The 27,383-nt window shown below is 47.1% G+C and overlaps 1 protein-coding gene across 1 annotated transcript in view; it reads left to right on the forward strand.

Annotated features, from left to right (window-relative positions):
* Positions 1–27,383, forward strand: part of LOC144824202 (dynein axonemal heavy chain 11-like) — a 3,356,387-nt gene that overhangs the window by 1,367,219 nt on the left and 1,961,785 nt on the right. Inside the window, exon 43 of the mRNA XM_078683354.1 lies at positions 12,344–12,504. Coding sequence (XP_078539480.1) covers positions 12,344–12,504 — 161 coding nt within the window. The remainder of the gene's footprint in view (positions 1–12,343; positions 12,505–27,383) is intronic.

A 27,383-nucleotide genomic window follows, 5' to 3' on the forward strand; every position in this document is an offset into this window, starting at 1 on the left:
GGAGCCCAGAGTGTCGTCCAAACTTAATATACTCACGAAGGAGTAGATCTAAATTTTGTTCGGGTCTCGCACGTAAAGTAGCATATCATCCGCATATAGCGAGATGTGTAATGGTCTATTAGGGAATTGCAAAGCTGAGTGATTATGATTCTGACGAATTTTGCAAGCAAGCGGTTCCAGGGCAAGGGCGAATATTAAAGGGGATAATGGACAGCCTTGTCTTGTCCCTCGTTCTTTCTTTATCGGGTCCGAGATATAACCGTTAATTTGGATGCGTGCTGCGGGACGTGTATACAGTAGTTTCACCCATTGTATAAACATAGGTGGGAACCCCATCCTTCTTAGAATCGTGAGTAAATAAGGCCATTCAATGGAATCGAATGCCTTAGCAGCATCAAGCATGACCGCCACTGCCCTGGTGGTAGGTACCAGGTAATGGGAGAGTGCGAAAAGTGTCCTGGTATTGTGTGTGGTAACCCTAGTTGGTATGAAACCTGATTGGTCCAGGGAGGACCAGATTAGTCATAAGGGGCTGCAATGTACATGCCAGCAATTTGGCTAAAATTTTGGAGTCAACGTTAATTAAAGACAAGGGTCTGTAAGAATCGCAGAGTTCTGGATCCTTAGCAGGCTTCAGTAGAGCTATTATCATTGCTTCCCTTAATGTGGGCGGTAATTCTGATTTCTCAAAAGCATCTCCATACATCTCAACTAAGTGTGGGGCAATGAGATCCACATATTTTTTATAGAACTCCCCTGTAAACCCGTCTTGGCCTGGTGCCTTGCCATTGGGTAATGAGTTTATAATCCCCTTGACTTCCTCCACCGTGATAGGTTGTGCGAGATACTCCCTCTGCGCATCAGAGAGCCATGCTATGGCTACGTCTTCTAAATAGTCCAATACCTCCTCAGATGTGGCAGTGAGCTGCGCCTGGTAAAGTGTGCCATATGTATTTGCAAACCCCTTCAGTATTTCCTGAGTGTCCGCACTTATACTACCATCCTCATTTCGAATTTGTATCACAGTTGGGGACTTGCGGCCCTCACATATTTTAGATGCCAACAGTCTCCCTGCTCCGCCCCCCTCCCCAAAAGCTCTAGCCCTGGGACACTTATTAACATATTTAAGTTCATCCTCAGCAAAGGTTTGGTGTTCCGTTAGAGCCTGTCGCAGTTCCCCTAAAATGGCCTGATCTAGCGTTCGCTCATATTGGCGTTCAAGCGAGTGCAACTTCGCTTCACACCGTGTCAACTGCGTACGGATATCTTTGAGTATCCCAGCATTCGTGCTATTGCACACTCCTCTCAGGGTTGCTTTAAAGAGCTCCCTGAGTAGAGAGGGATCTGATGTGGATGGTGCATTCATGTGAAAGTAGTCAGTTATGGCCTTGGCTATGGTGTCCACATACACTGGGTCGATGAGGGCTTTAGCGTTGAATCTCCATCTGTAGGGGGGCGGCATGTAGTGTGGTATTTTGAGAGACAGCAGTATAAGATTGTGATCTAAGAGGGTCTTAGGCATGTGTTTAATTTTCTCAGTCCACAGCAAAGTGTTGTCCGAGCCCAGCCATTAATCAATACGAGCCCAGCTACCAAATGCAGCAGAGGAGTGCGTTGCCTCTCCAGCTATCGGATGTTTCGCCCTCCATATGTCATGCAAAGTCATATCAGTCATAATGTCCTGCACTTTGGTTCTTGCTTTTCTATGCGGCTCAACAGTTGGCCCCGACCTGTCTAGCATGTCATGTAGTGTGAGGTTCAGATCCCCCCCCCAAATCAATGTACTGTCATGCGCAGCATGCAAATGTTGCCACACCTCATGGTAGAAATCCGGTGCGTCTGTATATGGACCATATGTATTGATGATGGTAACCTTCTGCCCTCTGAGTTTCCCCGTTAAGACAAGGTATCTACCCCGATCATCCACCTCCAGACTATCTTTCCTGAAGCCAACCCCTTTCTTCACCAAAATAGTGACCCCCGTGAGTATGAAGAGTATGTGGAGTGATATATAGCCTCAGCCCAGCGGTGACCTATTTTACACTGTGCGGCGGGATCTATGTGAGTTTCCTGTAGTAGCGCAATATCTATCTGCCATCTATCAAAACAGGCAAAGACCAGCCTAACCTTCTTGGGATTTGCGAACCCTCGTATATTCCACGTTACCAAATTTAAATGCGACCTCCCTGTAATGTCCTGTGCTTTAGCCATCATTTGGTATTGACAGTTCGCCCTGTGCTGTCATGACTAATTTTACCCCTCTCGCTCTCAATATAAAACATCTCAATGCATGAGTCCTACTTCCACCAATGTAGTTCCAGTGGATTTCAGCAATGCGTCTCAAGTGGTCAGGTCCCATGAACTTAACTAATCCCCAACACAGACACCCCCCCCACTTCAGCAACCCAATTTTGCCAAAGCCATACCGCATTAGGAACATTTTGAAACATCCAGAACATTATGGGGATCACCCACATGAAGGTCCGCCAAGGGCACACTACACCATCCAACTGAATGGATGTAGACGGACCATAAGGATTGAGCGGAACGTCTCTTCCCCAACATCATAAAAAAATTACTATAGCAATATTCATGATATAAGTGGCATCTTAACAAGCAGTGTGTCATTTAAACATTTACCAGTCAAGCAACACCCACCCATTTAACAAGATCAGGTGTTCCGCAATGAGCCATCAGTGGCGTGTGACCTTATAGTGCACGGTAGTACAAGAGTTCTGTTGTGGTCAGCCTGGCAGTCACCAACGTTTATGAACGACTTTATGCATCATCGAGCCGTGGGCATTGGCCATGCAAAAACCTACAGTGTTCAGTTGGCACCAGGGCCACTGTAGTTAGTTCGTCAGGGCACCATCTCTATCCCTACAAATCGCCCATCCACGTGACTGGCCCTGTAATTCGAGTCTATAACATGGCCCTGACCTCCTTACATCTCAACAGCCCACAGTCCCACAGTGCTGCGCATTTACCAACCACAGTGTCTCAGCTGTGCAGCTAACGTGGTCGGTAGAGTTCGAACGCTGCAGTAAATTCTCAATAGCTTACCCAACTTTGCGACATACAGTGGGTCTCCCCGATCCATGTCGCACCCTCGATCAGTCAGAGTCTTGTTGTTGGGAAGCGCGTTGTTTCTCTTTGTTTTTACTCGCAATCTTCTTGAGGAAATCGTAAGCCGCTTTGGGTGTGGGAAGAATCGTTGGTTTACCCTCCCAGATGACCTTGAGGCGTGCCGGGTACAACATGGCATACTCGATCTGCAGATGCCGCAATTTCGCTTTGACATTAGCGAATTCTTTTCGGGCCTGTTGTACTGCCATAGTGTAATCCGTATAGAATTCTAGCTGATTCACTTGATACGTGATTTTTTTTTTCTCTCGGCCATCCGCAGTATATTGTCACGGTAATTCAAAACCCTAGCCACGATTGGTCTGGGGGTTTCCCCTCGGGGGAGGCTTGGGTGCCAACGACCTATGGGCACGTTCGATTATAAAAAGTGGTAATAGGTGGTCATCATCAAATAGTGTCCGACACATCTCCTCCACATAGGTCTCCATGCGGCCTGTGTTGGTTGTTTCTGGCACGCTCGCTAGACGCACATTATTCCGCCGCGATCTGGCCTCCAAATCCTCCGCCTTGGCTCTTATCACTTCCAGCACCTTTTCCATATTCGTACATTTGCCAGTACTAGTGTGCGCCTCATCTTCAACCGCCGAGATGCGGGTTTCAGCCGCATCCAATCGTTCCCCCTGCTTGTCTATTTTTGCCGCCATACAGTCCACTCTGCTTGTAAGATGATCAAGTTTACCATTTATATCCTGCAGGTTGGTCTGTATGGCTTTCAGGATTGCTTCCATGCCTCTTGTCGTGGCCGTATCACCCTCCACCTCCGTATCCGAGTGAGCTGTGTTACCACGGTTCGTTCTGCGTGATTCAAAAGACAATTTTTGCTGTTGTTTGTCTGGCTTCCTCATCATCTGGCAGTGCTTGTGCGCCTCGGTGACGCAGTACTGTTCACCGCGCCGCGGTAGAGAGATTGCCCAGTGGGCGGAAGTGTTATGTGCCCAGCCATTCAAGCGGAACCCACTCAGTGTATGGCCCCCACGCACCACTCTGCACCGTAAGTTGATGGTCGCGCAAAACGACGATTATCACCAGGCTCCGAAGTGTTGACAACTTGAATCCAACTGCCTCGGTCTCAGCGACTTCCCATGTGCCAACGCGGAAGGTTAGTGTAGCGTACTGAATCCGCGGTTTGCTTGCTGTCACCACGTGTTTAAATGCACAGCTTTTGTCATTGCACTTTGCCCCGACCAGCCACTCAGATCACGGTCGGCATTACAGTGTCCTCACGTTGTGCCAAGGAGCCCATTACACCCTGTGCAAATCCAATGGCTGCTATCTGGAAGGAGACTGCTGTGGTATTGGCATGCTTCTCATGCCGCGACCTCTCACTTTACCTAGCATTGCCAGCCTTCAGTCGCCCCTCAGTCTCCGCAGTTGTGCAGTGCACCAGCCTCCATTCGTATCTAGAGCACACTTCCTCAGACGGCAGCTATACGTGTGGCGCGCTTTTCAACCCAAGCGTTGTGTATGCTCGACTAACGACAGGCCCCGTCATACCTGGTGTCTCCGCAAATAGGCGCCTAGTGAGTTCATGAGGGCATAATTCGCACCAGTCAATCGTGCCGTTAAAGTCCAGCAGTGCCCGCTGTTTCACGATCGCCGCATTGCGTCCCAATGAATGGTTTTGCCGTGTATTTTGTCAGCAGTAGCAGAGTTCACTTATCCGCGTTAGCGCGCTGTCCCGCAGTGTGTCATGGTGGCCGCCATTTTAGATCATCAATAGCGCTGTACCTGGTAGCAGAGTCTGCGTCTCTCTTCGCTATGTATGTGCCACTCTTTGCTTTTCTGGCCCCTTGCCACGTTCTGGTGTTGTACCGGTACAGAGTCAGAGCGGGGAACCGCACCCATCCATTAGTAGCACCGCCATACCTGGGTGTAAGAACTGTCCCGCAGTCGTCCCACAGGCGACATTTTAGAGGCGGTCCGCCGCCTCGCTCGCCACAAATCCTGTGGTAATTTAGCCGCATCCCAGGCACCGCACCTGCTGTTTTTCACACCCTGGGTGCCCACTATCTTCCTACGGCCATTTCCGTCCTTCCTGCACGATTTGCAGTCCCCTAAGCAATGGAAATCGCACTTGGCTGAGGTCCGTCCGGCGGGGCTGTCCTATTAGGCAGCCATCCCGCTGTGCGCCCCTTAGCGCCTCCTTGTCCTACCTTATACTTACAATGCACCCTACCCTTGGGCCTACCATAGGGGTGACTGATATGAAGAAAAGGGAAGTTCTAGGGACTGGCAAGTGGGTGCACTTGCCCAGTCAGCATGACAGTACCAGACTGCACGCAGGCTCTGCAATGTCAGACCTTAGACACATTTTGCAAGGCTGCTTCTGTGGGTGGCACAACCAGTGCTGCAGGCCCACCAGCAGCATTTGGATTTACACGCACTGGGCACACTCAGTGCACTAGATTAGGGTCTGACAAGTAAACCAAATAGCCAAACATGGAACAACTGATTAGTACATCAATTTACAATAGGGAGCACTTGAACTGTGGCACTGGATAGCAGTGGCACAGTGCCCAAAGCATCTAACACCAGCAAAAATACATGAGGTAACAACACAAATGGAAGGGAGACCCACGCCAATGGTGCCAGGTCTAACAACGTGTAAGTGTGGTAGGTGACAGCTCCACCCCTCCCATCAAGTCAGAATGGCACATCCTGCCAACACCCAGTCCCCTTTTTGTGATACTGTCTGGGAGGAATACATAAGGGCCTACTGCCAACAATAGCTAGTCATGTGACACAGGAAAATCTGCAGGCACCAACTGTTTAGGGCTGCACAAATTCATTTGAATATAAACTTGGCATTTCTACCTGTTTCGAATCAAACATTATTACATATTAAATGTAATTAGGTAACCCAATTTTATCCTATGGGAACAGTAGGCCTTGCAGTACGTTGAATAAATGAATTGAAATGTTTTACACGACCTGGACATGTAGGTCCTAACCTGGAGGTGATTTATATCTATTAAAAAAGGCTGGTTTAAGCCTGGTAAAGCCTTGTTTTTCAAGGTTGAACTGGCAGCTCGAAATTGCATACAAACTACAATGGTAGACCTGAGACATGTTTAACAAGGTTACCTAAGGGGATGACACCATACGTGCTGCAGCCCCAATAGTAGCATTCAATTTACAGGTCCTGGGTACATTTAGTACCACTTTATTAGGGAATTGAGCTATAAGTAAATTAAATGTACCAATTGGGTGAGAGAACGCAAACACTTTAGCACTGGTTGATACTGGTAAAGTAGACAAAGTCCTAATGCCAGCAAAAACATATTCAACAAAACAAGAGGGGTGAAGTAAAAACATTTGGGGAGTGACCCTGCAGGGAGGGACTGGTCCAATATGACCCCCTCCAGCCTAAAGCCAGGGTAGACTAATACATTCCTTTATGGGCTTCACTGCTCAGGTGATAGAATGTGGACAATGGACCTCTACTGCCGAGGCCCTTTTCAGTTCAAGCCCTTCTGAACCTAGTTGGATCCTACGTCAACACTCTGCTGAGCCGCTAGTCTGGACCATTGGAATTCCTATCCTCCTCTGTGCACCCCATCTATGAGACTCCTAACTTTAATTTGCTCACAGATGCATCCCAGTAGGCAGACAGTACCACCATGGCCAACAAAGTAATGTGGCCCATTCGCCGCATAAATCAGACTTCTGACCCCAACCCTAGGAAAAAATTCTACCCATAAGGACTGCAACTAACATAGGCCACCGAGAGCTGTCAGTTTCAAGGGTCAGGCCATGGGCCTTCCAGGTCTAGGTCCAGACCTGTGAGGTCTCGTAAAAATGTGGAGAACAACAGCCCTGGATGTTAGGCACCCTTCTTCCATTCTCCTCTCAACCAGTCCAGGGGTGATGGCCTGAGACTGGCCACTCAGCCCAGGGCGTATACCCTGAGGCTGAAGAGGTACCTGGCAAGCCAGGACTTTCAGGCTGGAACCATCAACCCCCCCCATTACCCTTGGAGTCCACCTCCCAGCAAAAGAACACAAGTCCATGCTCTACCCTCTGCTCCTGGGAACTACTAAAGGCTGCACTGGCCACTTCTTTAGAGTTCCCACCAGTGGGTGGTTGCCTAAGACAGAGTCCCCTTGCTTGTGGCCTAGCTTGGAGCATTTAAACCAATAGGGTTGTAAAGGGGGCACCCTGGTCCAGCACCCACCAGAACCTCCTCCCTGTGTCTGAGAAGGAGCATTGGACCCCTTTCCCCCAGATTACATAGGGCCTGTCCGTGTCACTTTGGACCTCACTCTGCTGGGGGCAAACTGAACGAACCCTTCTTGAAGTGACTCCCAGGTACCTTCGTGGACACTCTTGTGATGACCCAGTGATTAGACTCATTTGCAAGCTCATGGTGTGAAGTAAACTTGCTATCATCAAGTATTGGCAGAGCTCCTCAATAAAGCAAGTATTGAACATTTGTTTTCTCAAAATCAGGTTGGGCAGCCCTTCATAATCATTCACTTTTCTGCATTTCCCCGAACCATTCAGAACCCCACCGAAGTACTCAAATAATTCCACCCAAGACTGGTTTGACAGCTTGGGGCTATCCCTAAACCTTGTGGTATTTTTCTGGGGTGTATCCAAACTTGGTGACAAGAATAACTTTCATGATGTATTTCATCTGGTCATCTATCTCCAGTGTCAGTACTGTATCCCTCTCAATCGTGAGGATGTGTTTCTGAAGTCTTGACCCCCAATTATCTTCTCGGACCTTATGCATCCACAGGGCTGCCTCATAAGCTGACAATCATTTGTCAATGTCAGCCCCCACCCCCAAATCTAGGCACCAGGGCGCAGATGTATCAATCTTTCATACAGTGCAACGCAGCTAGCCACCTTGCTGTGCTGCACAGCCTGAAAGGCAAAGGGCAAGAATGTGCCGTATTCACCATTATACTGTGCATTCCTGTCCTTTCCTAATTCTGGTGCACTTTTGGTTGACTGGCGCCAAAGCAGGCACCCTTGCATCATGTTGCAAGGGTGCCTGTGTTGTAAGCAGGATTGTTTTTTTGCTGGAAGGGAAAACACTTTATTCATCACTTCTTTAGGGTTCTCATGTGGACATAAGCAAAAAATGGGAGAAACTTAGGGCCAGATGTAGGTAGCCATTTACCGGTCGGAATCGGCCGAAAATACCGATTTTTGGCCGTTTCCGACTGGTAAAGGGCTATGGAGATGTAGGGGCACAAAAAACGGACATTTTCGGTAATTTTACCGAATCGGTAATTTTACCGAATCGGTAAAATTACAGAATCGGTAAATTTACCGATTCTGTAAATTTTACCGATTCGGTAAATTTACCATTCGGTAAAAATACCGAAAATGTATTTTGGTATGTAGGTAGCACTTCTAACAGTGCTACAGGGCCTTTAGAATTCGGTATTTACCATGCAATTGCATGGTAAATTACGAATTCTTGTGTACATCCGTGCACACATACATGCCCTAAGGGCATGTATGTGTGCCACATGGCGCAAACACCAGTTACAGGGGTGCAACAGGGTGTCAAAGTGACACCCTGTCCCCCTTAGCAATTCGGTATTTTTACCGATTCGGTAAATACCGAATCGGTATTTGCTATTGAATCCTATGGGCTTCAAGGCCCATAGGATTCAATAGCAAATACCGATTCGGTATTTACCGAATAGGTAAATACCGAATCTTACCGATTCGGTAAAAAATATTGATTTTTTACCTACATCTCATTTACCGATTCAGAAATACCGAATCGGTAAAATTCGGTATTTATGAATCGGTAAATGAGATTTACCTACATCTGGCCCCAAGTGCTTAAACCAAAGCAGCTTGTTTTGACAATATTAGATCCTTTCTGGTACTCAAAACTATTGAAAGTTGAGCAGAATAAAGGTAATCTCTATCTGGATGAACAAACACATGATTCACCCACTGAATATCTTGCACCACACCAAATAAACCTGAACACTACTGCTTCCCCAAACACTATATTAATACCTGCACCCCACTGATAAGGATGGAAGGACCTTTTGCATGTAGGTCCTGCAGATTTCAATGTATGGGTTCAGAACCACTCCAGGAGAATAATACTCCACCTAACCAGGAAGATCGCAAACCCCTCCACAGTAACGAAAACATAGGCTCTACCCTAACCACAGACAATAAAGGAGGCTGGAATTGTTTTTTGGTGAATGTGAGATCGCTCCCCAAACACGCAGTGAATATCTGGGATCTGCTCTCCACCAACCTCCCTCATATAGGGTTCTTGACAGAGACCTGGACCAAACCCTGCTCTATCCCTGTGATCGCAGTGGCTCTGCCGGATGGCTATTGCATTCTTAAATTAGATAGCCCCCACGGACGGGGGGAATAGCCATTATTTACAAAGACCCCTTCAAAGTCTCCCTCTTAGACCAATTAAGTAACAACATAATGGAAACCCTAGTCTTCAGAAATGATCTCTACCCTCAACTCAGTTGGAAAGGAGCTCCGGTATATAGACCCCTGGGGCCTCTCTCTAATTTTGCCCACAACTGATGGAACTGATTTCCCTGCATGCCATTTCAACTAGAAACTTCCCACTCTTAGGTAATTTCAATGTACATAGTGAAAGCCCTGCCAACTTAGAGGCATTCTCATTATTGGCAGATCTGTCAACACTGGATCTAGTTAAGATCAACATTGAACCTACTCACACGGCAGGGCACACGCTTGATCTAATTCTTCCAATATCTCGTGTGGAGCAACTTGCCTCTTAACTTGGTCAGGCCACTCATTGATTGAATTTCAAATCAGGGGCACCAAGGAATCCACGACTCCCAAGCCACAGCCTAAAGGGTGGTACAGACAGTGGCACAAACGTACGCCAACCAGTTTCAAGATACATTTACTCCACATCAGAACGCCGATTCTGATAGTGTGTAAGAGCGCCTAATAGGCTTTAACTCCAATATGGAAACTACTGTTAACTGTCTAGCCCCCTTAAAACAGCGGTCAATTACAGCCAAACGGCACCAGACAATGTGGTATTCTCCCAAGCTCCGGTCTGAAAAAAGCCATCGCAAAAAACTAGAACGCCTGTGGCGCTCTTCTCATAACGTTCAAGATAAAGACAGATTTAAACTAGAACATACCCAATATCATAAAAATCTGCCCATAAAATGTTTTTTACATTGCAACTCGAACAGGCCAGAAACACCCCTAGTACTCTTTTCCAGATTTTAAAAACTTTTACCAAACCTAAGACCTGTGAATCCGAAGAAGCCCCAACCCAAGCCTTATGCGATAATATAGCTACCCACCTCACACAAAAAATCGAAACAATATACAGCAAAATTACTTCAGCCAGGAATTTTCAGGAAAGTACTAAAATAGATTACCCGTAATCTATTCCAAAATGCGTAACACTGGAAAATTGTTGGCACTAACGACGGAAAAGGTTGAATCTCTTTTAAAAATAGTTAAATCAGGGTCCCCTTTGGACCTCATACCAGACAAAATCACCACCCTGCTATCTAAGCAGCTAGCGGCCCCCATCTGCTCAATTCTGAACAGTTCTATGAAGGATGGCAGTCTCCCCCTAGAGTGGAAAGCGGCACTGATTATCCCCATCAGAAAAAATCCTAAAGCCGCTTTGGACGATGCAGGCAACTATCGTCCCATCTCTGTCCTCCCGTTGCAGAGCAAACATCTAGAAAAACATATCAATAAGGACCTATCAGAAATTGCAGAATCTTCTAACTGGCTAGATGTTTCTCAGTCGGGGTTCCGACCTAGCAGTACAGAGTCTGTACTTGTGCCAGTCACTGACAACATCAGAATGCCCCTGGATAATTGTCAAGCAGTGCTTCTGGTGCTGCTTGACCTATCCGCTGCCTTCAATACCATCTCTCACAAGAGCACTTCTCAAAAGCCTCAGGGACTGTGGTATCCAAGGGAATGCCCTAAAAAGGCTGTCCACTTTTCTAACAGACAGAACCCAGACCATCAATTTGCGCCCTTTTCGTTCCCAGACCACCAAAGCGACCAAGGGAGTACCACAGGGCTCTTGTTTGAGCCCCACTCTATTTAATATATATGTGGCTCCCTTGGCAAGCTTACTGAGGAAACTAGGATTCTGTCCTATCTCCTACGCCTATGACACCCAGCTTCTACTCTCCTTTGACAAAACCAACCCTAACACTCATACCACCTTTACGGAGGTTATGGAGGTCATCGCTGACTGGATGAGAGACAACTATCTGCAGCTTAACACTGAAAAATCCAAAATAATGTTGTTCGGAGACGCGGTAACAAGATGGTCCCCTGAATGGTGCCCGAGGATCTTGGCTCTGCCCCAACCTCTAAACTAGTAGTAAAAAATCTGGGAGTTCGGATAGATCAAAAACGAACTCTAGAGGAGCATGCCACTTCTTCTGCCGGGGCTTGCTTCCACCCATTGAGCCTCCTATGAAGAGTGTTTCCCCTTCTGCCATCTCATATGCGGAAGACTCTAATCCAGACATTGGTGCTTAGCCGCCTGGACTATTACAACGCTTTGCTTATTTCAGCTAAGGAGAGTTCCGTGAACAAATTAAAGGTGGTCCAGAACACTGAGGCCCGCCTGGTCGCCAATGCCCCACCCAGAACAGCTTTCCTTCCCTTGCTTCAAAAGCTTCATTGGCTCCCAATTCGAAAAATGATAACATTTAAGATCTGCTGCATGGCCTATAAATCCTTACATGACCTGGGTCCCAGCTATCTAGCTGACAAATTTGTCAGATACCAACCATCCAGGTCACTCCACTCAGGGTCCAAAGCATTGCAGCACATCCCTTGCTTCAAAAAAGCTCACATGGGAGGCAAAGCCTTTTCCCCATCTAGCTCCCCTATAGTGGACCCAACTCCCTATCCAACTACGCCAGTACATTGATTTCCTTGTATTCAGAAAATTGCTGAAAACCCTACTATTCTGAATTATCACTCCCTGACTAACTACAGCAGTCTTAGCATGGAAATACCCCAGTTGGGGTGATTCCGGCGCATTATAAATCAGATCAAATCAAATCAAAGCAAATCAAATAATGCCTTTAATAGCTGTAAATGATTTAGAGTATTTTCTCTCAAAAAATAACATTTGATTGCATTGAAGAAAACGTTTGCAATATAGTTATCTTGTGAGTCACAGATTCTTTCTAAGCCATTCTTTTTACTCCCATATGAACTTTAGGTTTCCAACGGACAAGCATTTACATGGATTTCACAATTACGTCACCGCTGGGATGATATCCAGAAGGATTGCTTTGTAAACATTTGTGATGCCCAGTTTCATTATTCCTATGAATACCTAGGGAACACACCACGCCTTGTGATAACCCCGCTCACTGACAGGTAAGTTGCTTCTGTAAGAAGAAACAGATACAAAACAATCTGTTTTTGCATCCTTTTAAAGAGTGCTTTAATTTTACAACCTTCCCAGTTCATTAATCAGTTCTTAATGTTTACCTCTTGTTGAAAAATAAATAAAAGTGTTGGTGTGTCATAATGCATTGTTTACAGGCATCTAAAATTATAATTTCAAGTCAAATCCCTAGGTTTTTCTTGACACACACCTCTATTTTCTGCAGCTATCAAGACTTATGTTTACTTTATGGAGGTAAATGTTTTCAAATTCCGTATGTAAACTGTCTTAAATATTAACATTGTGTTTCATGATATATTTTTTAATATTTTTGTTGAACATTGCTTCCATAAGATGTAAGAAATGTATTCATTTAGACGAATTGAAAGTGTTTACTTGTTTTTTGGTCCCCATGCCATTCTTTAAGTATTCTGTCTAGTTGCTTAGTTGCTCGAGCTAGCATGTGAATATTTATTTTATATTTATTGATTTGTGGATGTTATACACCAAAAGGGAAGTTGCATTTCTGTTTGTTTTTTTGTGTTCTTTATATTCATTGATTCAATGAAATTTAAGACAGACATCAGAGATGCAGAAGACATTAACCTTATCCATTCCACTCATATTGTTTTGAAACTGCTCTAGAAAGTTTCCCTTCTGTTTGTGTGATAGCAGACCTTGCTTTCCGGGACCGCAAATCTTCTATAATGAGAGGCCAAAAACAATTCTTGAAATGAGTTGTCAAATTCTGCATGTGGTAGAATATTTTGTATGCCCTGGAAAATTGTCTGGTTTAGTCCCATTGTATCCCTGCTGTGGGGTACGGCCTAATATTTTGTTTCATCTTCAGTGTGACCCTACTACTGTGGTACTGACCTGGTCTGAATAGTGTAAACAAATTTGATTTGTGCTCCAGAGGACTTTTTGTGTTTGAAGCAGGTCATGATCAGGAGACTGTATTGATACCAAGTTATGTGCAATCGGCAATCGGTATTTCCCATTGATTCCTATGGGCTTCATAGCCCATAGGAATCAATAGGAAATACCGATTCGGTATTTACCGAATCGGTAAATACCGAATATTAACGATTCGGTATTTCAACATCTGGAAATACCTACATCTCCCCCCTTCATATTTACCGATTCATAAATACCGAATCAGTAAAATTCGGTATTTATGAATCGGTAAATAACATTTACCTACATCTAGCCCCTAGTCCCAAAATAAATCTGTGTGACTTAGATAGTGTATGAAGACTGATTACTTCTTTTAGCTGCAGCTCCGTTTCTCCTAAACGGCTAGTTTAAAACTTAATTATTTGCTTCAGCCTACTGGTAGTCGTTGATTTTCAAACTGTACACGAAACCTTGACTGGCCCACTCATTTTTAAAACATGAGGGCCTCGTTTATGAGGCCCCTTTCGCCATCGGAACATGACTTTTTGTGACGTTCCGTGGCGCAGAAGCTTGCATGATATTTATCAGGCAGCACTAAGACACTTTTTATGGCTTAATGCTGCCTGATAAATATCAGTCCCTTTAACGCAGTGTTCTGCATTAAAGGGGCGGGCAATGGGTGTTGCTGGGGGCGTTCCCAGCAACATCCATGGCCCTTTGACACTGCCCCAGGGGAGACGTAAGGGACGCGCAACGGGGAGAAATATCTTTATTTCTCCTCGTTTTTCCTTTTTCTATGTGTGCTGCATTCTGCAGCACACATAGAAAGAGGAAAAGTCTCTTGTGATTATTTTTGTACAGAAAGGGTGAGGATTGAAGGAATTTGCTCACTGTGTCCATGCCTTAAATCATCTCTGAAACTTTTCAGAAAAGGATTGAACAGTAATGGGCTCATACCAGCAGGAGCGTTTATCAACTGACTTGTGAAACCTTATACAGACCAAGTAAGTCTGAAGCTAAATGAAGGTATCTGTGTAAAATCCAGAGGTATAGGCTACACATACTCACTATACATTAACACCAATAAACCCATAAATCACATGCATGCTCTTCAGCTGAGGAGCGCTTTGATCCTGAAGAATAAAAAACTGCACAAGACCATACAAAATGACAGGGCCACAGCATAAAGGCAACTAATACATTATTGCCCCTGCACATTCATTGGAGATTGCTTTAAAGTCTTACAGACCATAGACTAGACAACTTCATACAACATCAGCTCAGGAAGCCACTAACTAGCCCAGAGCAGATGCTCATTTCAGATCATAATGTACAGCTAGGACACAGTGTTCCTACAATGTCAATAGGTGATACCCGGGAAACACCGTTCACCATGCCTGTAGGATTTATATTGATACATCACATAGCTAACAATGGGTAGCATGTCCATATATGTTGCTGCTTTTGCTGTGGTACACAAGTAGTGCATAATACCTATACTCTCATGGCAGACGACTGGAAGCATAGCTGGAGGTGTGATTTACAGCATAAGACACAAGAGTATTATACTCCAGTCTTGCTCATTCTTAGTCCACCTCAGGGCAGAAAAGGCTGGTGGTTTTTTCAGAGTATCAGCACTACTGTATGTGTGGTGAATGCATAAACTTACAGTGCCCTACAACAAACCATATATCACAGTAGGCTTTGCACCCTTAAGCGGTCTATAGATGTGGTGGCCATCTTGGAGATCTGGGTATTTGCAGCGATACAAGGATCATGAAGAGGCACAGGGTCAAGACTGATTTGCATATAGCTGGGTCTGAACTGAGGTGGCGAAGTGAGCTAAAGAACGATGATGGATTCAACCCAAATTTGTGAGTGGGGTGAGTGTCTGAAAAGTTTCAGCGATCCGTCCATCATCTCCTTGTGTTTGCTTTGTTTGCCCTAAGTTGGCAGGGTATGCCCAGACGTGGGTCCCTTGCTCACTTTGCTACTGGATTCAAGCTAGTCTGGCTGATGAGGGGTGTTACATCGGAACCGGTCCCAGGATGCTTGTTTCCGGTTCAGGGAAGACCTGACTTGGCAGTTTGGACAGGGCTGTTCCCATGAGGCACAGGATCAAGGCTGATTTGCAAATAGCTGGGTCTGAACTGAGGTGGCGAAGTGAGCTTAAGAACAATGATGGATTCAACCCAAATCGTTGACAGGGGTGAGTGTCTGAAACGTTTCATCGCTCCGTCCATCATCTCCTTGTGTTCTCAATAAACTAAAACTTACCTTCCACAGAATGCGTATAGTGGTGAAGCGTGAGGAAGTTAACTACTCATAGAAAGTACTGGTGAGCGTATATTTAGGATAATCATTTCCAATGTTCCCTCTAATTATTTTTTGTTTGGTGAGCAGCAATGTAGTGTCTTTGTACACTCTGTTCTGAGGTGTGTGCCAAATGGAACTTACCATGAGTAATTTTTGCAAATGTACTAAATGGTAAATTATATTTTTTAATCAAATCAAACTGGATTTGTAAAGCGCTGCTTATCACCGGTGAGGGTATCCTTGCATTAGGGGTTGCTGATGCTGGGTGTCATAAGTCGAACATCTGGGTCTTTAAACCTTTTCTGAATTCCTACAGGATGGGTGAGGTCGAGAGGTGGAGGGGACTTGGAAGCCAGGTATGAGGAGGTGCAGCTGGTGCTCCTGCCTCGGCAGAAGCGAGGTGTATGGATGAGGGAGAGGGAAGGGGAGCGCAGTTGTCTGAGGGGTTGGTGGAAGTTCAACCTGTGGTTAAGGTAGGCTGGGCCTTGTAGGCATGGGCTAGCATTCTCAACTGCCATTTAACAATGTTATTGTTAAGGCTATATTGACTAGTGATATTTCAGAGAGGGTGTGGTGCAGTTCATGCAATAATCCAATCTTGGCAATCCAACAGAAGATCCAAATAGGAGTTTTGTGAAAATGAACATGCTTGTTTCCTAATTCACTGTAGCTTGTCCCCTACCCAGGATTCTTTCTGCTGACAACCCCTAAGTGCAGGTTCAGCTTCTAATGCTGTTCTCTGAATAACCCTCTACGCTGTCTACCAACAAGTACTGTGAGCAGCACCTCCAGGGTGCCAAGTCAAGTTTGAATGTTGTGCTTAATTTGTAAAAAAAAACAAAGTAGGTGCTGATGCCCATAGTTTTTTTAGAGTACCCCCAACCACTCCTCCCAGTGGCACAGACCACATATCCCACTAGTACTGCTTGCTGCCTGCATGGACAATGCCCAAAGCTGGATTTCAGCGAACAAAGACTGAGCCTGCCTTCCTCAGATCAGGTTTAGCCCCAAAAAACTATTTTGAGAACATAGGGCCAGATGTAGGTAATTCTTATTTACCGACTCTTAAATACCAAATCATACCGATTCGGTATTTAAGAGTAGGTAAATAGGAAGGAGGCATATGTAGGTAAATCTTATTTTCCAATTACCGATTCGGTAAGATTCGGTATTTACCGATTCTGTAAATACCGAATCGGTATTTCACATTGATTCCTATGGGCCTTGAAGCCCATAGGAATCAATGGGAAATACAGATTCGGTATGTACAGAATCGGTAAATACCGAATCCTGCAAGGGTGCAGGAGGTGTCACTTTGACACCCTCTAGCACCCCAAGTACAGGTTTGTGTGACATGTGGCACACATACATGCCCTAAGGGCATGTCTGTGTGTCACATTGCACAGGTGTGCATGCACAGATGTGCATGCACACCTGAATTCGGTATTTTACCACACAATAGGATTGTGTGGTAAAATACCGACTCTTAAGGGCCTGTGGCACTCTTAGGAGTGTCAGCTACATATGGATTTACAGAATCGGTATATTTACCGAATCGGTAAAATACCGAAGTGGTAAATTTACCGAATCGGTAAATATACCGATTCTGTAAATAACGACCCACCTATATCTCAAAAGCCAAATACCGGTCGGTAACGGCCGAAATCGGCCGTTACCGACCGGTATTTGGCTACCTACATCTGGCCCCGAGTGTCCAATAGTGCGGCTTAGACTCAAGTTTGACATTTATTTGCGAAAACACTCTATGTTGACAAAGATAACTGTAAAGGGCACTCAGGAAATATTCTAGTACTTTGTATTTTCATGTTCCCTTATGAGGAGGGTCATGGGTTGGGCCTCTGAGAGAAAAAAATACACAAGTGCAACATGACTCATGATTCTTTTTCTAGGCGGAATGCAAACTTATTTAGATGAAATACGGACTAGCTGGCAGCCCTCAAAATTTGGGTTCCCCACCAAACTAGCAAATTATATTAAATATTCATCAATTGGGACCACGACCCACAGACCAAACTTAAGTTGTCCTGATCCCTATAAATAAGTGGCAACCACCAGCTACAAGTAGGTACTGCTTGGATGCATATGTGATCTTGGTGCTAAACCTGCTCAAAATTGTTGGTGGGACTCCCGTTTTCAGTGTTGAGTGCTACCTTATCTCGCTAACTCTCTGACAAACCTCTTATCTTACTCGGTTCCTTAGATTCAGTCTTTTACTTATTCTACATGTCTCTGGACACGCGCCTGCAAGGCAGAAGCTCTGTTTGTTGGTTTTACAGCACTGACCCTCGTACCTAGAAATTATTTAAAATCACCTGAATCGCCTGAATTACCTTAGTTTTACTCCTGTTTTTATCTTGCTGTATTTGCACTACCTTGAATTAGCGCAGCACATATTTGCACATTCATTTTTAAAATGTTTTAAAATTGTCTTTACAAGAATCCGACGTCCCCTTGCAGTTCCTTGGTTCTGTTGCCCCTCCCCGGTCCACCACGGGTGACGTCCCGCTTGAGTGGAGGGAGGATTAGGCGACTTCCGGTTCAAGGGAGGTTAGCGGTCTAGTGGCCACTTTTTCCCCTTCATAAAAACTGTATGCTCTGCTTGACGCACAGCGGACGCACACACGCTGGCGTGCCAAAGGCAAGCCGTCTGCGCCCGTCCGCACCCGATTCGCGTCCAGGGCCAGAAATGCTGCCGGTTTTGGACTAGACCGCTGCTCTTACACTAGAAAAGAACTTATAGCACTCAAGCCAATAGCTAATATCTGCCAATCCCCCACTCCTACAAAAGCATCAAAGGCCCTTTCTCCTGCCTTGCATGTAAATATACCTGCAACCATGTGGCTGAAGGGATTGCGCTGGACAGGGGAAAAACCCATCCCAAACAGTTATGTTGTGGCCTTATAATCGCGAGATCTTTAGTGAAAAATGCCTTGCATATTTAAGATATGCTGAGTGATTGGAACTTTGATTGCCTTTTTGTAACGGAAACATGGCTAACGAAATGTTCCAACCCCGTTATAACACAAGCTCTTCCTTCTGGCTATACTATTTCCAGATTGGACAGAAACTGGCAAAAAGGAGGTGGTATAGCCATAATATATAAGAACCACTTTAAGTGCTCCATCTCCAATATTATGAAACTAAAGGAAGCAGAAAGCTTCTGTGTTAGTTTTAAATTAGACAGTTGCACTACGTTTGCAGGGGCCCTGATTTACAGGCCTCCGGGTTCTGCTCTCAAGTTCTTAGATACTTTGGGTGAAAGCATAAGTCCCCTAGTGGTCAGATACTCAAATTTTACATTTTTAGGTGATTTTAATCTCCACCTTGAAGCAGCAGACACTCCTAATACCAACTCTTTTACAGAAATCATAAATACATTGGGGCTAAAACAGCTGACAGAGGGGGCTACACATCAGGCGGGACACACCCTGGATGAGATATGCACAAATGCAGCCAACTTATCTACTGCGCCTCCCGTCGTGATAACTTGGTCAGATCATAAGTAAGTACCTTTCATGCTTGACTTTAGGCTTCATACGGAAGTGGAATAACTTGCTCTCTAATCCCAATCTGCAAAGCATAGCAGAAGCCGGAAATCCCATTCTTACAGGGGATCCTGAAATTGACAACAATCTTTTTAATGAATGGATGTTGTCACTGGTCAACACTTTAGATCCCTTAGATCCCTGGTTTACCCCTAGTTTATATGTGGAAAATTGGAGAAGCAATGGCGGAAAAACTACAAAACAGAAGACCTGGGGCTTTTTAAATCAGCACTTAGATCCTTCCACCCGCAAATCAAAATAGCAAAAAAGACATACTACTCAAATTTAATAAATAAAGGAGATAACCAGAAGACCATTTTAATATTGTAAAATCCTTTACTAAACCAAAAAGCCTAGAACAGGAAATTCATCCATCACAGGACTTATATGATCGAATCGCTTATTTCTTCAACAATGAAATTCTTGATTTAAAGAAAGAATTTACGAAAACACTCCCCCAAACTAAAAAAGTCCAGATCTCAGGGGAAAAAAGGAACTTGCATGTTCTAAGGAGATTAACTTAGAACAATCTAGGCAAGCTATCCATTCCTGTAAATCAGGCTCACCTTTTGATCCATGTCCCTCAAAAACCTTACATGGTGGACATCGTAAATCCCATCATCAATCAAATCATTAATGCCACTTTCAGGTTACCTAAAATCCCTGACATCTGGAAAATCGCTGCCGTGAAGCCACTTCAACAAAATAAATATTTGTATCCCACTACCCTTTCCAATCTTAGGCCCATTTCATACTTGTCATTCTTGAGTAGAATTGCAGAGAAACTTGTTAACATTCAACTCCATGATTTCATGCAAGAAGCAAATATTTTACATCCCAAGCAATCTGGCTTCCGACCCGGTCATTCAACAGAATCAGTACTACTGCATACTACCGAAACCTTAAAACTTGCCCTGGATCAGGGTAAGGATGCGGTACTGGTTCTGTTGGACTTGTAAACGGTGTTTGATACGGTCTCTCATGACATCTTGAGAGACAGACTTGCACACAGTGGAATCACGAATAATGCTTTGGCCTGGATTACATCTTTCTTAGAAAACAGGCATCAGACTGTAACACTGGGATCTTACAAATCGGAAGAAAAATGGCTGGCATCAGGGGTTCCTCATGGCTCGTCCTTGAGCCCGACCGTTTTTAACCTCTATATGACACCACTGCTCTTTCTGATGGACATTTATGATGTTGATTCCATCGCCTATGCAGATGACACTCAACTGATCCTCACCCTTGATAAAAATTCTACAGTGCTCGCTACACTTGGAGAGAAGCGCACCCCGTTAGAGCTTCGGGCCGCCGCCGCTACTAATAGCGATTTTCAGCATCGCCTTGCACTGAAAGCGGCCCTGGTTGGGGTACATCCACTGTGAAGTGGCTGGTGCTCCTCAGTTGGGGCTCGAGAAGTCGTGGTGGCGCCTCCCAGCGATTCGAGACGAGAGGCCTGGAGACGGCCGTTGCACCCGCTTTCTTGAGCGCCCGGGCCCAGCACGGCACCTGTACCCATCTTCGTGGCCTGGGGGCATTGAGAGCCCCCTGGTGTCCATGGGGTGTCTGGGTGGGCCCCGGAAGCTCCCCGATACTGCGAGACCTTCAGCCACCTCCCACCGGGCGCGGAAACAGGCTGGGCAGTGCAGGTTGAGCAACGGATGAGGTGCCCGCCATTTTAGGTGCCCGGAGCCCGCTCTGCGATACTTGTCCCGCCTCAGAGGACTGGAGACGCCAGGGATCTGCCGCACCATCCCAGGGCATACGAGGGGGCCTGACTCTGACCTGAAGCGGCGAAGTCCCCAGCTGCCCCCATATTGATGTGAGGACCTGGGCGGAAGGACACATGAGGCCTAGAGTCGGGCAGCGCGCCCTCCATTTTCGCTGCCTGGGCACTGTGCTGTAGCTCCGGTTTCCACCTCGGAGGTCGGGGGGAACTGGAGACTTACTGCGGGCCCTCTACTCTGGCTGCTCCCCGCGGGACGCCGAGGGAGGTGCCCACCACCTCTGCTGCCTGGGTTGTTGGGAGCTGTGGCGAGAAGAAGAAGCCTGCCACTTTACGGCCCGAGTGCTGCTAGGACCTTGCCTGGACTTCGGTGGCTGGCTGGAGGTGGTGGGGTCCTGGAGAACGGGCCCTGCACAGGTACGGTGGTGGGGGGTGTCGTCGCAGCCACTGGGGGGGTACAATAGTGTGTCCTAACCGGCCTGAATCTCCTGCACCCCTGCTGTTATTCCGGGACTAGAGCTGTGCCTCGGCGTCGGCGCCCCTACCCCTCTGCGCGAGTTGGTCCCTGTTGCTGTGGCACCAGGCTATTGATACCTCACCCCCGCTGCCTCCTGCGGTCCTTGCTGGGGCTGGACGTCCCCACCCACCCCTCTGACAGAACCCATGATCAGTGCTGGTGCATAGCAGAGGGGTTACAACGCCGCAGCCAAAGCCCCCCTTTCCCTAATGCTAAGCTGGCTACTATTTTAAGGGCCCGGGGACATTGGGCCAGTCGCTTGGACATCTGCCACATCCAGTCCTTGAGGTTTCTCGGGATATATTCCTCTGACGCTACTGCTGCCCTAGCCCCTGCACAGGTATATTACAGGCACTGGACTATTTTTTGTCTAAGGAGCTGACCTATAGCCTGGCGGCCATGCGGTTTGCCCACAGTCTTCTTCCTATCGAGCGGGGCCCTGCTGTCTGCTTTGTGCTTTAGCTGGGTTGCATCTCCCTTGAGGCCTTTGGAAAGTGACCTTGTTACACAACCGCCCTGACCCCTGCACAGTTGACGGCCTCCTGTCTCCTGCAACCCATCCCAGCCTCACGGTCCTTGGGAATGAAGCAACACATTAATGCGCTATTGACCCTGATTCTCACTTGTTTTGCACGCCGGCTGTCACCTGGGCCTCGAAGCAGGACGGGCAGCTACACTCAAACGGTGGCAGCTGCTAACAAAGTGGCACCTTCCGTGGGGTCCACAGTGACACGACATTACTCCTAAGCATCCATGACTCTGTCAAGGTCCGGGAAGGATCCTTCAGCAACCCCCAAAGAGGTTGCTAGCATGGCTGTGTGGGACAATCCAGGGCCAGCCCCCACTTCCGACACGGTTACAGTGACTGGGGGACCTTCTGAGCCAGGCACACAAGCTTTCATGACACTCTTTATGAAGGAGCTCAAATCTGAAATCGGGTATTGCGCAATGAGGCCCGGCATGCGTGGGGGAGCTGGGTGACCGAGTAGATCACCTGGAAAGAACCCTGGATACTCGTACGGAGGATTAAGAGCACTTATGGCAGCGGTTAGCCTCCCTGGAGGAGCAGCACATCGCACTACAAATCAAACAGGAAGATTTTGAAAAAAGGAGGCGCCGAAATAATGACTTTTATGGCAGACCTACTCTGCGACATCAGGGGGAATGATGACACACCATCGCCTGCCCTGGACCGTGCGCATAGAGTGACTGGACCTACGGGGAGACCTGGCCTTGTCCCCGATATCCTGACTCTGGTCCATTTTTTTACCGAGAAGGAAGCGATTCTTAAAGCAGCTCGGGACAAACCTGCAATCCGGTTCAATGGCGTGCCCATTCAGCTGTACCAAGACTTAGCTCCCACGACACTCCGACGCTGCAGAGACTTTAGACCTATCACTGATAAACTCCGGGAGCTTAACATCCTCTACCAATGGGGGCATCCCTTTGTTCTCATATTCCAGTGGGAATCCAAGCAGCGAGTGCTGAGATCATACAGAGAAGCGGCTCAACTACTTCAGATTCCCGACTCCCCTCCGGCCAGCCCCTCTCATATGCCTGCGAAGGCCCGAGTATCACTAAAGCCTCAGTGGAATCAGGTGTGCCATACTCGACACTCTTCCTCCAGGGACCGCAGCAGCTCCCCCAAGAGAAACAGGACATAATCCAACACATCAAATCATTCGATGGAGGCCAATAACCTTTGAGCTCGCAAACGGCTGCCATTAAGTAACTGAAGTCTGTAATTCACGACCGCCACAAAGGATATAACATTCGCCTTATGGCTGATTCCCCCCAGCATCGAGTATCCAGCAATTTGGATGCCTCTCTGCCACACCCTGCGCATGTACTCCCAAAGGATCGAACCTCGATGAGACTGTAATGGACCGCCAGGCGCCCTGCCAGACATCCACCTGCCATAGACCGCAGCCAACCGACCCAACAAAAGGAGGTAACTCTTCAGCATACATGGTCCCTGGTAGGAACCCGGCTTCCCGCCACTGAATGCTTAGCTGAGGTTTGGTCTCTACACTGAATGCCCGTTATGTGTCTCAGGAAGGTCCCCTCTGCAACTACCATGGAAGGGGGTCTATTAGGCTGGGCGGATGTACGTTGTTACAACGCATGCTTTTACCATGCATGCTGTTACAACGCAAGTTTTACAACGCAAGACATTACAACGCATTGCTTTGGGGGGTGCTGGATAGTGAATAGTTTAATTTACTATTCCAACTCCAGTCCCCGTGGATAGTAGGGAAGGTGTTGGATAGTAAATTAAACTATTACTTATCCTACAGCGCCCCCCAGTGCAATGCGTTGTAATGGTTTTCGTTGTAAAACCTGCGTTGTAAAAGCACTGCATGGTAAAAGTTGCGTGGTAAAGGATGTTTACCAGCTGGGCACCCACCCGCAAGTGACTGCAACAGACTGCTACACAAATACCAGGTTGTACTACAGCTCGCAGGATGCCCCGACAGAAAACCATCATCAACAGGTCTATACGCGGACATGCCTACTTGAATCGCCCCTAGCTCTAGTCACCATACTTGACGTCACCCCCGTGCTCAGGGGCAGGCTCTAGACCACCAATGTGTCACTGGCGCATCCCCTTTATCTTCTTTGCTCCACCCCAGAAGGCGTATTATTGGGCATTTACCCTACGATAGGACGGCGGCGGCCTGGGGCCGCGTCCCAGATTTTTCAACCTACATGTTCAGCGCGATGACCGACCCCCACTCCTATTCCTGGGAGAGTGACATCTCCGGGACAGCCTATGCCGGAGTGCCTGGCTACTCCCTGAACTGGACTAGGAAAATGTTGGCCATGATGGCCGTTACAGTTTTTGAATTATTTTATTCATATCTATCCTCACCCCCTCTTCCCTTTCCCTACCCATCCCCTTGGAGGGGGTGGGACACCTGAACACCTGGGAGAACTTCCAGGGATTAGCTAGCCCTATGGAACACCTGCTCGAATCAGCGACTATACCTGACAATAGATGACTATTGCCTATGTACCCTGTTTGAAGGTTCTTTCCCTAATGTGAAAGGACTTAACTCCCCTAATAAACACTGCCAAATATGGCGGTACCTATTGTTACAAAACCCTGACATAATCTTCTTGCAAAAGACCCACCTCCTCAAGGACAATGTAAAGCACATGTCACACCCACGTTTCCCGCATCAGTTTTGGTCCTCAGCACTCACCAAGACAGCGGGCGTAGCCATCCTCTGCCGGGCGGGCATTCCGCAGGGTGACACCAAGGTAGTTCGGGACTCTGATGGCAGATTTCTTAAGGTGTATGTCAGGAGAGGGCATCGCACACTCACTCTCTGCAATGTGTACGTGCCAAACCAGGGCCAAGACGCTTTTCTGCACGGGATTCTCCTGGAGCATGTAGTACCAGTGAGTACGGACCTCATAGCGGGGGAGACTTGAACTTAGTATGGGATGCGGAGTTGGGTCACAGTGGGGGTGCATTTCATGGGGTGGGTGCTATGTCGGTGGCAACAAAAAACTCTCTCACGGCTTTAAACCTTATAGATGTCTGGCGTTATCACTCCCTTGAGAGTCGTGATTACACTTATTACTCTCATGCGCACCTCTCTTACTCTCACATTAATTTTATCTTCGTGTCCCCCTCCCAGGTTAAGGATACACTCTCGGCGGACATCTCTGACATATCGATCTCCGACCACGTGCACATGGAGCTACTCCTTCACGAGCGCTTCGCTCACCCCAAACGGCCTACGAGTTGGCGATTCCCGCCCCACATTCTTAGAGATCCGGTGGATAGGGAGGAACTCCAAGCTGCCATTACATCTTATTTTGAAACTAATGATCTCCCGGAAACACCCTTGCCTGTTTTGTGAGATGCGTTTAAATCCACTATACGAGGTGTTCACACGTCTTTTGCTATTGCTAAGTCACGGGAAGCTCATCTATACGAGGCCAAACTCACACCTGAAATCAGAACATTGGAGAAAATGGATCAGGAATGCCCTTTGGCGATACACAAACAACGCCTGGCTGTCCTCAGAGGTCAACTTAGGGAACACAGAACGATTAAGGCAGGACGCGCTTTGCTTGCACTGCTGCAGCATGACAGAGGGGAAAGAGTGGGTACGGTCCTTGCACGTCGCCCGAGAACGCGGGAAGCCGAAGCTCACATCGCGAAACTAAAACTAGGGGATAGATCATGGGCCACCACGGAATCTGACAAACTTCAAACGTTTCAAGATTACTATGCATCTCTTTTACGCTCGGGATTCACCCGCCCCAGATCTCATATTCACCGCCTTGGACGCTTGCGATTGGGATCCTCTAGGCGACTACCACTCCAAGCTTTTGGCGGAACCAATTACTCTAGAGGAATTATCTGGTGCCCTAAAAGAACTTCCACTTGGTAAAATGCCAGGCCCTGATGGGCTCCCAGTCTTGTTTTATCGCACCTTCTTGCCGCAACTCCAAACGTATCTGTTATGCCTCTTTAACTCTTTCACGGACACTCTCCGGCCGTCCCCAGATATTGCAATGGCCGAAATAGCCCTCATTCCGAAATCTGGGAAAGACCACACACTCTGCTCTTCTTTCCACCCCATTGCCTTGTTAAATACAGATCTAAAATTATACACCTAAATTCTAGCTAAACGGCTTAGTGTGCACTTACCTAATCTCATCGAGTCGGATCAAGTTGGCTTTATTCAGCAACGCCAAGGAGCGGACAACGTACGGCGAGTGGCACACCTTGTAGGGAAGGCGCGGCACTGGAGGATCCTGGCCTGTCTACTCTCACTGGACGCCGAAATGGCGGTTGACCGGGGATGTCTCCGTGCTGTCTTGCAGAAAGTAGGTCCAGGCCCGTGCATGATAGCGCGCATCATGGCTCCCTACATCTCCTCCCTCGCTAGGGTGCATGTCAATGGCCAACTCACGTAGCCCATCTCTATTTGCAGGGGCACCAGGCAGGGCTGCCCCCTGTCACCCCTATTGTTCGCCCTTGTAGTTGGAGCCACTTGCTGTTATGATACGCCGGTCGCCTGACATCCGTGGATTTACATTTGGGAGAATAGAGCATAAGATCCCCCTTTTTGCGGATGATCTACTCCTTACTCTTCTGATCCGTTGCTCTCACTTCCAGCAGAACATACTCTGCTCCAGATTTATGAGCAAGCTTCAGGGCTTAAAATCAACCTCACGAAATCTTGGGCCCTTAACCTTACGATCCCAGTTGATGAGATTGCGACCTTTCAAACGCTTGTCCCCTATCAATGGGCGACCAGTTCTGTACGTTACCTCGGCCTTAATTTAACACCAGATCTAGCCACATGGTCCCAAGCCAATTGACAAGAATATAAAAATTCAGTCATCACTTATCTGCAGGCATGGAAAACCTTGCCACTTTCCTGGTTGGGGCGCAACAATACAGTCAAAATGTCCATTCTGCCGAAAATTCTTTACCTATTCCAAACACTGCCGATACCCATCCCAGAACACCAGATTCAGGGTCTACAACGCGAGCTAACAGCCTTTATATGGGGGGGAAAGAAACCCCGATTCTCTGCTCGTGTGGGATAAATGGGGACTCGTCTGCCTGAATCTGATAGCGTGTCGCCCTCTCTGGGACCATGCATGGTTGCTCCAGGGAGCGCGCCACCGTAACGCCTATATGGCGGTTCCTGCTAAAACGGTGCCTGAGATTTGGGACAAAGTGGCGGTCCGCACGGGCCTCACTACTTTCCTGTCTTCTCATACTCCAATTACTCGCAACCCACAGTTCCCCCCTGCGTGTCGCCCACCCTACTTTGCAAATTGGACAAATAAGGATTGCAGAACGATTCGCGA

The sequence above is a fragment of the Lissotriton helveticus genome, chromosome 3_1, assembly GCF_964261635.1.
Source record: "Lissotriton helveticus chromosome 3_1, aLisHel1.1, whole genome shotgun sequence".
Classification (NCBI taxonomy): Eukaryota; Metazoa; Chordata; class Amphibia; order Caudata; family Salamandridae; genus Lissotriton; species Lissotriton helveticus.